This window comes from Condylura cristata, unplaced genomic scaffold (assembly GCF_000260355.1).
Source record: "Condylura cristata isolate star-nosed mole 26May11 unplaced genomic scaffold, ConCri1.0 scaffold00025, whole genome shotgun sequence".
NCBI classification, from domain to species: domain Eukaryota; kingdom Metazoa; phylum Chordata; class Mammalia; order Eulipotyphla; family Talpidae; genus Condylura; species Condylura cristata.
Genome location: NW_004567126.1, coordinates 6,459,808 through 6,474,646, shown reverse-complemented (window position 1 = coordinate 6,474,646; position 14,839 = coordinate 6,459,808). Strand labels below are relative to the sequence as shown.

Genomic DNA, 14,839 nt, shown 5'->3' with positions numbered 1-14,839 from the left:
CATTGTGGTTACAAAGATTAATGAAAATTTATGCCCTCGAAGGAGCTCACAGTATAGGCTAAGAGGTGCTTGTGTATTAAGTTTATACATAAATATCCATGTATAAAGACGCTATGCCATCTAAAAAAAAGAAATATTAACTATTATGAAAATTACAACATGAATTATTATTGTGGACATTAAATGAGAAAGGCTTTAGCAAAGGTTCTGACATATGGATGAGTTAAGTACACAAACATAGCAAGACATTTCATACGAAGAAATTATAGTTTGGTAAGAGAAAATTTGTGATTTTAAGAAGACATAAGAAAGTAGTATGAGAAAAAAATTACCTGATGACCTCTAAAAAAAAAGGTGACTTCAAATTAATTTATTAGCGTAACCATGCCTACCTCTTCCACCAGTGCCAGCCCCATCACTGGTGTCCTTCCCTATTATTGTAACATTTCTCTCCAGTGTGAGAGATTCTTTTTCATCATTTAACCCCTAACCATTATTCCCCATAGCTGACCCAAAGAATTCTATTTTAATGTCTACTAGAATTTCTGGTACAATGGAAATAACTCATCATACTTCTTCAGTTTTTCCTTTTTCATGTCAATTTTTCTCTACTTGTAGTTCTGTACTTGTCACTTTGCTTTTAAGTCAAATCTCTAAGGATGGTTCCTCCGTGCTTTTCCTACCTGTGTCTTTCCATCCTAACAGTCTACCAAACTAAACCACAGTTGAACCAAACACAGATGTCAGTTCTTTTAAAAAACTCTCACCTCAGATGTGTAGTTATTTAGAAGCTGTTCAGATAATCCCAGAAGATAACGATCCAGTGATTCCTTGAGATTCTGGTGGACAGAAAGGCCTACACTGGACTGGTACTTTTCTTCAGGGCATTCTTTTCCAACAGTTAAAAAGTCCATCTTGTCAAAAGTTGTCTGGAGAAACAGTTCTTCTACTTCCGAGAATGAAGGATCTTCTTTCTCTTTATGGTGCTGTTCACTTGAAAATAATTAATTTATAATCAAACTACCTAATAATCCATCTATACATAGCAGCAGTATATTACAAATTAAAATATTAACTTAGAATCTATATTACTAAAGACTGCTTAGACAACTTTACATGTTTCTCTTCTTTTAACTTTTGAGATGTATGGTATCAAATGAATTATTCAGTTGCAAATTTTACTAATAATGGACAAAGGAAACACCAGTTACAAACTCAAAGGCAAAGTTTTAGATGGAAAACTTTAATACCAATATAAGCCCTAAAAATAACAGCCCTCTGATTTTTCCAAAACATAGAAATTTTTATCATCTTATGCCTTCAGGAGGCAGAGTAAGAATCAAGTCAGTACATCATTTTAAGTTACAGTGATAAGATATGAGCTTTTTAAGACAACAAAAATGAAGTTCAAAATTTATGTTTTCCCTTTCACCAATTATCATTAGTTCTAAAAGCTAAGTCATTTTACTTGACAAGTAAAAAAGGGTTACATCTTTAATGAATTCATTTCACATAATTTTATGTTCTTAATTTCCCATCACAACCATTCTTTTTCTTTCAATGATGTGTCATACTCTACAGCATCAAAAACAATAAGCTAGATCTAAAATTATAGCGATAGCTTAAATAATTCAGTTAAAAGAACCCTTGCAATTTTTTAATTGACCTGAAGTTCATAATTTTAAGATGCAGCTGCCAATATCATTATCTTTGTAATTAAAGCTATATCTTCAAGTAACACAGAATTCTATTAGAAAACATACCATTCTGGCAGACTTTCAAAAAAATTCATTGCAGCTTTACAGTTTTTCATAGTGAGACTCACAAGAATTTTCTCCAATGAGAGAAGAGGAAAATTACTATAAAAGAAAATAAAAATCTTCACTTAAAAGCAAAATGCATTGAATTGAATTATCTATAACTATAAATCTTGACCTCAAGAAAATAGAACCAAAATTAAAAATTGCTTCCATCTGTACAGAATTCTACAACATCTAAAAGGAGAATTTATGGAGCATACACATTATACTTCCCAGAAGCAGAATTATGTCAAGTTTAAAAGATCATTTCTGAAATAAACATTATGAAACCCAAGTGAAAGCACAATGATCCAGAAGTCTGTCAATCATTCAGTTCAATCACCATCAATTAAAAGGCTAACTGGGCAGCTATACCCCAAGCCATTTTTGCCTTTCATTTCCTCACCCAAATAATTTAACCTATTTCACATCCAAGATACTCTCACTATGATTCCAGGAGATACTGGATGCTCCGATGAGCCAACTGACAGAAAATCACAAAGGAACATTTCAGTACAAAAATTTTTAGGCCTGTTCTTAATTTGCATCTCCCTATTCTCACTATCTAGGCAGAAAGACCGAAACAAAGTAAAAACACCTAAACATAAATCTAGGTACCAAGACACAGAATACTGTAAAAGCACTATAAAAAGAGGGCTATTTAACATTGAGGGCTAGTTCTGGGAAATCCTGCAGTATCACTGTGAAATAAAGCCACTTGGCATCAAATTAATAATGGAGGGCAACTTAGAAAACAAAACCCAGCACATGTTAATTAAAACTCAAATTACCTGTGAAAGATTGGAGGTAGTTCTGTACTGTCTTCTAAGTCATCTTCTAAATGATAGGATAAAAGCCATTTCATTATCAATTCCTTTAAAGAAAGACTTTTATTTACTTCACATATATTTTGTTCCATTCCTGTTTGTACTGTTTCTGGAACTACATAGATGGTCAGTGCCAAAGTCAAGCAGCAGACTGCAGGACTAAAACAAAAGGATGAGCAAGGTTAAAAGTACCTTGAGAACAAAAGCTTCATCTTAGTTACTGCTGTGCTGACAGTGCCTGGCACATGGTAAACACACAGTAAATTTTTGTTGATTAAGTAAAAATAAAATATGAAAAAAATCTGACTACATTTAATAAGATGTTTGATTAAGGACTACCCCCTATACCAGTATGCAATTACTAGTTAAAAAAAAAAGTTTACAAATAGCAAGCAATAATTACTTGTCAATTAAAATAATAGAATTTTAAATGCTCAATTCTCATAACTGGTACACATTTGAAACTAAACTGGTATTTATTCATTTGTTAAGACTTCCTAGAAAAACAACAAAGTTTTTGAAATACAATTTGTCATATCTTTAACTGAAATTACAAACTACAAAAATGATCTGGGTGGGGGAGATATGCACATATATGCTCATGCATGCACACAGAGAAACATCCTATACAATGCAGTCACTTACCATGAAGGTTTGCAGGCTGATCCCGTAAATAACTTCCAGAATTCTCTGTCAAACTCAACTAAGTTGCTTTGAATTATGGCTCCAACTAAGCCAAAATTTTCAGCTTGTATCTGTTCAGAACTTATACCACGAAAGGTAAGAGACCAGACTTTAGCCCAGAGTCTCAATAAATCTGACTTTTGTGAGCTTTCCAGGTTTGATTTCCCACCTAGACACATTGCAACCTCCGTAAGGCAACGTAACACATATGGTGTGCGCTCCCCACGACGCTGTTGGGGTAGAAGCTGGCATAGTATCATTAGTAATGGCAACACTTCACTGTTAGGTAAACTTGCAGGATATTTTGATATTAATTGAGTTGTAATCTGTAACCTAAAAGAAAAAAAGGATAACAATCCTACTTACAGTGTCACAATCATTCTTGTTCATACTACTCTCAAATCTTAATATCTACTAGCCCTTAACTGCCTAAACTAACAAGAAGTTGACAGTTTTTTGGCTAACTGGCTAAGTTATATTTTCTTAACCTAAAAACTTTAAATAATAATTAAATTAGCTATATTCTACAGCTTGAAGTTATTAGACATAGACCTGATCCTCAGTCACCAAAAATATTCCTCGAAAACAGAAAAAAAAGCCAATAAACTTTTTTGACACTAATTTAATTAATTCAGTATCTGAGGAGAGTCCTGTAGAAAGTGAATTACTCAAGCTAGCTTTATCTTCTTCATCTCTGTGTCCCTCAGGCTTAGCATACAGCAAGTATCCAATGGCAGCTCTTGACTGAATGGGCAAATTAAAGAATCTGAAATAGGTATCCTCAACTATCTAAACTAAATAAGAGCTTAAGCAATGGCATCTAAATCAACACATCCCCCTCTCACCAAATCCCAGCTCACCTATGTTTAAACATTTCCATCAACATGGTACAATAAAAAGGACGTTGATCACAAAAATGTTACCTACAAGTTCCTAATTGTCTTTAGGTAACTCAAACTTTCTCAGTTTCAGTTTCTTTCTTAGTAAGACAAATAAGCTGAATTGAATGAATTCTAAAGAGTCCTATGTGATCCCACAGAATTCCACAATTTGTTTAAAAATTGTGATTATTTTAGAAGACTCAAGAACATAGCAAATAAGAAAAAAATAAGCTTTTTCATGGCATACAGTCAAAAATTATGATTTCTGAATGAGATTTTTAGTTTCTTCCTAATTTAATACTTTGAGATGCTGTGCATGTTAATCTTTGTGCTAAGGTGTACAACTTGGTTAATTCCTGGAGGCAGATACTACTGACTACCTATCAAGAAGTCATTCCCCCCCACCCCTTTTTTTAAGATTTATTTATGTATACAGAATTGGAGTACAGGCCAGAGGTAGAGGGGGTGCTGAGAGGATACACCAGAGATAAGAGTGGGGAGCAGAACAGGCAGAGTAATAAAGTACACTGCTGCGAGAAGCAGTAGGCAGGCAAAACAGGAGAAGTCTGCTGCGCCATGTGTGTTAACTCCCCCGTTGGGAATTGAACCATGCTGAAGCAGCTGAGGATAGCTTTGTAGGGCCTTGCCTTAACCCACTGCACTACCAGGGAGGACACCCCCTCTTTCTTCCTATGGCGACAGCTTAGAAAGGTGGCCTTAGCCCTGGCCCAGTGTTGATCACAATATATCCTGACAATCATCTTGTTTTGTGTCAGTGGCTGGCTTGAAGTCGACAACTGACCTAATCCGGCAAATGAGATTACAGGATTCTACTAGAGGTCAAGTGAGGAAAAGCTACTAAAATGACAATGACTCAAGAAAAAAATTACCAAGGTATAAGATCAAAATCATTCTGTGACTTCTGAAGATGATCTTTTATTACTTCCCAGCCTAATTCTATTTTCTTCTTTTTGCAAGGTGAAGTGTAATCACTAAAATCTCTTTGTGTGGTAGTGTAAGACTGAGTAATCTCCAATGATTTGCTATCTTCACTAAAAACCTGTAAAACAACAAAAAGAAAAACATTTATTTAACATTATTGTTTTCTAACAGTTCACTAGGAAAAAAAAAAATTCCTCCCCAAATATACAGGGGAATCATTAAAGCAAGAGAAATTACAGAGAGATATATATAACAGTATACTACGAATTAAACATGCTGTGTGGCTATAGTGGCTCTCTTGAAAGCAGATACTACCAAATAATGTATTAGTTTTATATCCTGGAACATTTACTGAAAGCATCAAGACGTCCTGGTAAAGTGAATATCTGTATTTTCAAAGACATTAAATCATAAAGTTGGCAGTAAGAATCTTTTGACTTCCATATCATTTGAAGATTATATCTCTAGGAAGAAAGTTTTACTTAATCATAAGCCTTCCACTGACAAATGGGTAAATAAAATGTGACATAGCCAGCTGAATGTTATTCAGAGATAACAAAGAAATTCTGACTCATGGAATAACATGGTTGAACCTTCAAATCATTATGTAAATGAAAGAAGGCGTACATGAAAGACCACAGAGATGATTGCATGATTCCACTTAGGTGAAATGCCATAAGTAGAAAAATATAGGGATGGAAAAATGAGACACAGTTGGTTGCAAGGGAGTAGAAGCAGTAGGAATTGTAGGACTGGCTGCTAAGAGTTAGTATGAGTTTGTTTCTAGGATGATGGAAATGTTCTAGAATTTTAGTGTTGATGGTTGTATGCCATAGAGAAAATGCCAAAAAAAAACAACACTGAACTATATACTTTAAAGTAATGAATTTTGTGCAATGTAATTTCCAGCTCAATATAAAAAAATAGAAAGGTTACAGTAACTGTTTACTAGCAACAATAATAAAAAGTTCATCGTTAGTTTTTGTTAACCCTATACATGTAAGAACAGTCATCTCTTGCATTAGAAGATTAATTTCACATATTCATAATGTCTGAAAAGGAATAGTTACACATCCAGAGTAGAATAATTTTGCAACACTTTTACCTGAGCAGAGGTTTTAAAGTCCAAAAAATTAGTGGTAAATTTAAAAATGTGAGGAGATGTACTATACCTGATGACAAATATCTGCCATCAATTCAATCAAGTTTTCCTTGACAGCAATATTACGAGATCCTGACGAGTATTTTCCTCTGCTTCCTATGTGACTTATCTCATTAACTAATAGGTCGTATAGGTTGTATAAGATACTTTTCCATTTTGTTGATTCATAGGCCCCTACAAATCCAAAACATTAAAATTAATTTATATATGAACTCCACTTGTATTGCCAACTCACACACACATTGGTGAAGATTAAACAATTTTACAAGACACCTGGTCCAGCCTTCTACTCAGTACTTGAAGCTTCTTCTGAAAATGTCCTTGTTAAGTTTTATTTCCTAACAGTGTCCATTTCACTATCAATCAATTTTCTCTCATTAACACATCAAACGTTCTCTAATTTCTTTTCTTCCCTAAGGTAACTACAATTAATTAAGGCCTGTCTTTCATATGAAGGCCAAGTTCTCCATGACTTTATTTTTCTCGCTTAAAATGCTGACTCTATTGCCTGGTAAACATAATACTTCAACTATGGTCCGATCACAATGGAGAATAATGAGGCTATTATTTCCCACAAGCAAGGTACCATAAATCTGTTACTGTGACCAAAAATAACATTTGCATTTCTGGCAGCCATTTTTCAATTCATCCAAAATATGCAGTTAAATAAAATCTTAAATGTGTTTTTTAGAAGGTTTACCTCAGTGAGAGCTATGTGATTTCCATCACCGTGAAAACTATGTGAAAGAAAAAAACTAAGAAAAGGCACCATTCCTTGACTTACAGTAGATTCAGAAGGTACAGTTACTTTACATTGTGAAAGTGCCCCCAAAACACACACCTGCCTTCAATAAAAGTTGACATCAGTGTTTCTCTGTTTTAGCTGCTATTATTCAATGCAGCATGTTTTTTTTTTTTTCAAAAAATATTTATTTATGCCTATAGAACTAGGGTACAGGCCAGAGGTGTGGGGTGGTGAGAGGATTCACCAGAGACAGAGTGGGGAGCAGAACAGACTGACTGATGAAGTACACTGCTGAGGGGGGCAGTGGAAGGTTCAGGAGATGTCTGAAGCGCCATGTGGATCACCTCTAAGGCAGGGAATCGAACTTATGCAAAAGTGGCTTTAACTTCTTAGAGCTGTGCTTTAACCCACTGCGCTACCAGGGAGGGCCCAATTTCTTAACAAGTTTTTTGAACTAGCCATGATAAACTGGTCTGAAGGCTAGTTCAAGCCCAAGGGCAATAATAGCCTGAGCACGAGGAAACATACTGAGCTTCAAATCCATCCAATAAGCTCCTGTCCACTAAATGGAGTTCCTCTTGGTGAAACACAAAAGAGAATTAAGGGAAGGTAAGTAATTTATTTCTGGTTTTCCCAGCAAACAGATTTGGAGCAACTTTAAGGTTTAAGGCAGCAATTTCCTCTTTACAACTCACGTTCCCTTAATAGGTGCCTATCTTCCTTGGGAATTACATAATCTAACTGGCTGCTCAGTCTGTATTTACCTATTTGATTTTCTAATAAAAGCAACAGAGAGGCCCTCCCTGGTGGTGCAGCGGGTCAAAGCACAGCACCGAGAATCTAAAGCCGCTTCCGCATGAGTTCGATTCCCGCCTGCCCTGGAGGTAACCACATGGCATGGCAGACCTCTCCTGACCCGCCAGCTGCTCCCCTCAGCAGTGTACTTCGTAGATCTGCCTGTTCTGCTCCCCACCCTGTCTCTGGTGAAGCCTCTCATCGCCCCTGAGCCTCTGGCCTGTATCCCAGTTCTGTAAACACAAATAAATGCTTTAAAAAAAAAAAAAAGTAACAGAGAGACAAGCAAGATCCTCCTTTTTCCAAACTCTTTTGAGTATGTACCTCTTAGTTTATAATTACTGCTGCCTAATCAACTTGTTGAAGGAGCAATGTGCTGTATTCATTTGCATTCTTCATAATCCCTAGCACAATACTGAAAAGTGGTAGGGCACTGCACAGCTATCACAACTCTGAATTCTAAAATTATATATGAGCATTATTCTGATGATTAACATGCATAGCAATCCAAACAAAGGTGAACTACTATAAAGTTCAAATTTCATACTAATGCTTCTAAGTCTCAATGAAGCAAATTTTAAACAGTAAAAGTTTTAAGTTTTCTTCCTACCTTTTTCTTGGGTCTTGGCTCCCTTTGGATGATGGATATAAATTTGTAGTTGAAATAATTCAATGATCACTTCTTTTAAGGAATCATTAAGCCTATGTTGAGCCCAAATATAAAGCAAGGTGGGTAAAATTTCATCTCCTAATTCACATACTCGAATTCGAAAGTTAATAGCCAAAGTCTTGAAGAAGATAGTGAGTGCTGCCAGGATATGATTTAGACCTGCAGAACACTTTTCTTGTCTGCGACAGAAAATAAACAGGTACAACTTGGGTGTGAGGAAGGCACAGACTGAAGACGATTATGAAGTTACATCTCAAAAATAAAAAAGTTACTTGGCGTCAAAGAAAACCACCTGTTTTCCCTGCTTTGAAACACTGTCTGAACTGATTTGTAATAATGCTTGAAAAATATTTCACATTACAAAAAAAAAAAGTCACATTATAAATTGGGTAATGTTACACAAATGTAAGCAACTAGTATTTCCAAATATATTCCTATTTTATTTTATTCTTAATTATTTTGTTCTTCAAAAATGGTGGTGATCAAACTACTTAGATGTTAGGAAGAATACACAGGCCTCCCACTTCATTCTCCATTTTGACTGTTCAGAAAATGCTGGGTGGCTGATACTCTTTGGAAATCCAGTAGTCCTGTTACAACAGGCAAACAACTTCTAAAATTTGATAGTATTTTTAGGAACTGAATAAAAACATGGTACTGCAAGAAGAACAAATTATAAAGAAATGAAACTACCTTGCATGTTGAATAGCCTTGGAAAAAAAATCCAGATGTTTGGCATTTAATCCATCAGTTTGTGAACAACATCCTTTGGTCACAGCTTGAATTATTCGAGCCACTAAAACTCTATTCATATCTTGTGAAGGCCTGAGATACAGCCTGAAGTACACAGAGAATAGTTCTTTTAAAAAAAAAGCAAAAAACTTATTAGTTACGTTTTAAAAAAGAAAATTATCAAAGCATATAAATTGTCACAGTTTAGTTGAAGCATTTAATAATTCCTCATAGACAAAAGATTTAGAATGATACTAATTTCTATTAATACATTAGAAATAGTACACCATTTAACTATGTTCATATGAACTGCCTTAAAAGCAGAAAAAACTACTAGCAGCAGAGTATGCAAGCACCAGCTTAACAGCCAGCACTCAGATAAGCATCCTTAACACAATAGTCTCGGAAAAAAGCAGCCAAAGAGTGGCTTTGTTCATAAGAAATGCAGAAACGTGAAATGCAAGCAATCACTAATGCAGGGTTTTCTTCCCATCAACAAATCACTAAAAGGTCCTCAATTATGGATATCTTTCTTTTCATATGAATATGTCAGATGATTCTATAACTACCTCAAACATTAAATAGTACAATAAACAATTTTTCAAATGATTGCTTTCATAATATCTGATGTTAATAGAGCTGTGAGCTGTTAATAACCACTGTGAGCCAGTGGTTTCCCAGATTTTCTCACTATTTAAAATAATTAAACATTGTTTAAACCATTGAGTTAGTATATAAAAATTTGGAGATAAAGAAACAGGAGAGGCTATCTTTATCATTTCTCACTTGTAAAGAGGTGAAACAGAAAAAATCAATAGGACGGTAAACTATCTCTGACTAAGTTCAAGCTTCAAGGCTTTTAAATATATACTAACTGGGGGAAATGATCCAAATTCTCAATAATCCATATGGCAAAAAAGCTGATATAAGAGAGTGAACAAGAGTCTCAGAAGAGTAGAGTCTAACAGACTACAGTGCAGAAGCACAGTCCCATCACTACAATTCAAGAACACACAGGAGCAGATAGTGAAACAACATATTAAAAAGGAATTTTAGTAGTAAAGAGAATAACATAAAGCCCCAAAGAACATAATTAGATGTAGCTTTCTTGGGACTTTATATTAAAAGTCATGCCATATGCAAACTGAAGTACAAGTCATCTGGCTTAAGGTCATCTCAAAATCAAACCCCACTTTCACCCATTAAACTCACTCAGACCTAACAATACTCCATATTTGAAATCAAGAAACTCACTATTTCAGTCTCTGATCATAACTTCCTTCCTCTGTGGTATCTCAGGACTGCTCACCTGTAAGCTGTCAAAAATAGCAATTTTGTCCCTGGCACTCACAGCCCCTCTTCTGTGGTATACCACTGGGTCCTCCATACTCTTGTGTGATACGTCTGACTTTCACTACCTTAGCAGTGACCTGACAACAAATACTTGCTTGTTTTATTCTTTCTACTACAATTAACAATATCAATCACACAAGTTAAAAGTCTCTTGCTTTTCCTTGTATGAAACCTCAATCTATTGGTTTTCCTCTTTCTGTTTTAATCATGCCTGAGCTTAGGTATCAATAATCGTGAATTCACTAGACTCAAACATATCTATCAATATATCATGTTAAATTATCATTTTTGGTTTATTTCTGCTACTGAATTGTCATGTCCTTGAGGACAAGGGGTGGCATCATTCAATTCTGTAAATCCAGTTCTGACAGCAGACATCTAATATTTGTCTAAGAAGTACATAGTAAATAAAAACTAAATGTCAGATTCTATACCTACATGTCAATTTTACTACGACTGTAAATAAGTGAAGTCATTTGAGCGATGGGGCTTCAGAAAGATTGCTTTTTTTCTGGTGAAATTTCATAAGAAAAAAACTCACAGAAGGCCTCACTGGTGGCAGAGGAGTTAAGGTCTCAGCACTATTAAGCTTTCCCCAACCTGTGAGTCATGAATTCAATCCCCAGCCAGAGAGCGGACCTCTTCTGTCTCACCTGCTGCTCCCCTCAGCAGTATATTTCAGTAGATCTGCCGTTCTGTCCCCTACGCTGTCTCTGGTGAGTCCTCTAACCTCCATATTCCAGTCTTAGATTTCTTACATACATAAATAAATAAAATAAATCTTAAAAAAAAAAAACTCACAGAAAACATACCTAGCCACTGTTGCTGAGATATTTCACACCAGTATTTTCTCACTGAAAGAATGTCCTTAAGTAATATGTTGCTACAGTCAGCTCCATTTATGGTACCATTAGATGACTCTTTCACTGTATCCATAACATAATTCAAGAGCTCTTGACATTTTAGTCTGGGTGCTCCTATTTAAAAATAAACAAATAAAAATATAAATTTTAAGAAAAATAAATTAGCAGACAAAGGAAACAGAATTGAGAGATCAAAAATAAACCCATACTTATATGGACAATGGACAATTAACTTATGGGAATCTAGAGTATACAATGGAAAAAGGAAAGTCTCTTCAAAAAATGATATTGGGGAAATTGAACAGATTTGTACAAAAGAATGAAACTACACCACATACAAAAAATGCCTCAAAGTTACAAAGACTCAAATATAAGACCTGAAGCCATAAAAAAACATTTTAAAAAACAGGCAATACACTACATCAGCTTTAAGGTGTCTCTGGGGATTCAACTCCAACAGCATGGGAAACAAGCAAACAAAACCAATAGGGCTAAATCAAACTTAAAAGCTTCTGTAGAGTGAAAAGAAATTACCATTAAAATGAAAGCCAACCAGGCCCTGGTGCAGCGGGTTAAAGCACAGCACTGAGAATCTAAAGCCGCTTCCTCATGAGTTCAATTCCCGCCTGCCCCAGAGGTGACCACATGGCATGGCAGACCTCTCCTGACCTGCCCGCTGCTCCCCTCTGCAGTGTACTTCGTCAATCTGCCTGTTCTGTTCCCCACTTTGTGTCTGGTGAAGCCTCTCACCGCCCCTGAACCTCTGGCCTGTACCCCGTTCTGTATGCACAAATAAATAAATCTTTTAAAAAAAAAAAAAAATGAAAGCCAACCAAATGAATGGGAGAAATATGTGCACATCATACATCTGACCAGGTACTAATAACCAATGTCTACAGAGAACTCAACAACTAAACAAAAAGCCTGATCAAAAAATGGGCAGGTGGCCTCCCTGGTGGTACAAAAGATTGTGTCTCAGTGCTAATAAGCTATATGCAGCCACTGCAGCACAAGTTTAATCCCAGCCAAGGAACTGACCTACCTGGCACAGCAGACCTCACCTGTCTCTCCCGCTGCTCCCCTCAACAGTGTATTTCAGTACATCTGCCTGTTCTGCTCCCCACTTTGTCTCTGGTGAATCTTCTCACCTCCCTCCTCTACCACACCTCAGGCCTACTGCATACATAAACCTTTTTTAAAAGTGGGGGGGGGGGTGTGAGGCGGGAGCAGAGAGAAAGAAGACATGTAAATGGCATATAGGCACATGAAAAAATGCTCAGCATCACTTATCATTAGAGAAATGTCTATCGACACCAGAATGAGATACCATCCTCACACAGTCTGATCATGTCAGAATGGCCAGGAAGGGCCCTCCCTGGTGGCGCAACGGGTTAAAATACAATACTACAAAGCTAGCCAAAGCTGCTTCAGCATGAGTTTGATGCCAGGCCAGGAAGTGACTCAAATGGCATGGCAGACTTCTCCTGTCTTGCCCGCTGCTCCCCGTAGCAGTGTATTTCATCTATCTGTACTCTGTCTCTGGTGAATTCTCTCACCTCCGGCACCTCTCACCTGTAACCCAGTTCTGTATGCATAAATAAATAAATCTTTAAAAAAAAAAAAATGACCAGGAAGTGTTGATGAGAATATGGTGGAAAACGGAACCCTGGTACACTGTTGATGAAAATGAAGGCTTATTATTTATTTATAGTAAGTAACACCACTTACTTTTATTTGCACATTTGATGAAGTATTTGACCAAGCTGTTGATTTCCTGCATCTTTTTCTGTCTGGTGGCTTGTTTTGTGGTTGCTAATACATTTGTTTTTGCTGTCCTGAGACATTCTGTTTCTTTCTGAATATATTTCTGTAAAAACCTTTAAGAAAACAAAGGAATTTCAGAATCACATTCAATGCTTAAATTGTCATAACAGTTTCAAAAAGTCCTTCATGCCATCATAAAGAGCATCTTCTATACCACATTGCTTTGAACAGTGTACCAGCTATGTGAAAGTCTTACAATACCAGTTTAAAGCCTGGTCTTCAAAGATCTTAATCTGAAATCTCATGATTTTCTATTGCTTTCCTGACTAAGGGCTCCCAAAGCTTTCTCATCTGTTTGTCATTAAGTATGATTTGCCTCTTTTCTAGGGAGAAAGCAATATTGCTAGCCATTAAATGAAGATCGCCTGGAAGATAATCACAGTTGGTATGGCCAGGTATCTATTTGGCCTACCTAATCAACTCACAGAAAACTACTCTTCTTTAGACAACAACTATATGTGTGGTATATGAAAAAACTGAGTAGTCAGAGAAAAGGAAGCATGTACTTTAAATGTAATCTACGTTCAAATCTATTAGTTGATTTAGTACCTTTGCGCTATAAGTAAAACAATACCTAGCTTTTCTACTGATAGCAAATGTTTCAAATTTCTTAATATTCTACATTAATTTTAAATATTTTATTCATTATTTCCTATGGCTTAATATCTCCTTCTAGTTGTAAGTAAACTTCAACTTCATGGTGGAAAATTAAGTTAATGTAAAAATGCATCAGTTCTGTCTGCTACTCCAGTCCAGCTATCAGTTACGTCCTTTTAATACCTGAATTTTGTTTAAATGCATTAATATGGAATTACTCTAATTCCTTTTACTTGTTTTATTATAACAACATATAGCAATGACTTAGGATATTTTAAGATGTCAAAGTAATAAGTAAGCATATATTCTTTAATTCACTGATTTACATATTAATCCCCTCTATCACCTATCATCTCGTCTCAATGGAGGCTAAAAAAATTAACAAAAAACACAATTCATTGTTTGAGTTACTTATAAATCTATGCATTAGATTTATCGTTTTATTGAAAAAATGATTTAAAATTTGACTTTTCCTATAAGAACACCCTTTATAAATCATGTTTCAGATAAACATTACACACCAATTTCATATGCAATTCATCATGCTATATAGAAAGCATAGGTAAATAGACTATATACACCCAAAAAAATGATATCATAAAAAATAAATATGAAAGAGAAAAATGACAGTAAAAAAATTAGAATGAAATACCTAAAAACAGCATCCCAGTTCAAATATTTTCCTTGTTTGGAATCTGAATGCCGATCTAAATGTTGAACAGTTTCAGGATCCCGAATTAGGCGCTTAAATTTCTCAACCTCTTTCTGAGAATGACAAAAAGGGCATGATAATGAGTTACCAATCACATACTTGTTTCAAGAAGATTAAATTTAAGTAATTGATTACCCTTCGTTCTGTAGCTCTATCATGTTCTAGTTGACGGCAGCAAATAAGCAGGTCATTTAGTGCCAGACTCATGGTTCAGAATTTCAGAACACATATCACTGACTGGAGGAAAGAAAAA

The 14,839-nt window shown here is 35.5% G+C and overlaps 1 protein-coding gene across 1 annotated transcript in view; it reads right to left on the bottom strand.

Moving 5' to 3' along the window:
• Window positions 1-14,839, bottom strand: part of LOC105854048 (serine-protein kinase ATM-like) — a 26,577-nt gene that overhangs the window by 7,183 nt on the left and 4,555 nt on the right. The window contains exons 2-11 of the mRNA XM_012729387.1: window positions 14,722-14,823; window positions 14,527-14,639; window positions 13,182-13,330; window positions 11,392-11,567; window positions 8,446-8,623; window positions 6,306-6,469; window positions 5,082-5,251; window positions 3,272-3,643; window positions 2,591-2,785; window positions 768-993 (exon numbers count right to left, since the gene is read on the bottom strand). Coding sequence (XP_012584841.1) covers window positions 768-993; window positions 2,591-2,785; window positions 3,272-3,643; window positions 5,082-5,251; window positions 6,306-6,469; window positions 8,446-8,623; window positions 11,392-11,567; window positions 13,182-13,330; window positions 14,527-14,639; window positions 14,722-14,793 — 1,815 coding nt within the window. The 5' untranslated portion in view covers window positions 14,794-14,823. The remainder of the gene's footprint in view (window positions 1-767; window positions 994-2,590; window positions 2,786-3,271; window positions 3,644-5,081; window positions 5,252-6,305; window positions 6,470-8,445; window positions 8,624-11,391; window positions 11,568-13,181; window positions 13,331-14,526; window positions 14,640-14,721; window positions 14,824-14,839) is intronic.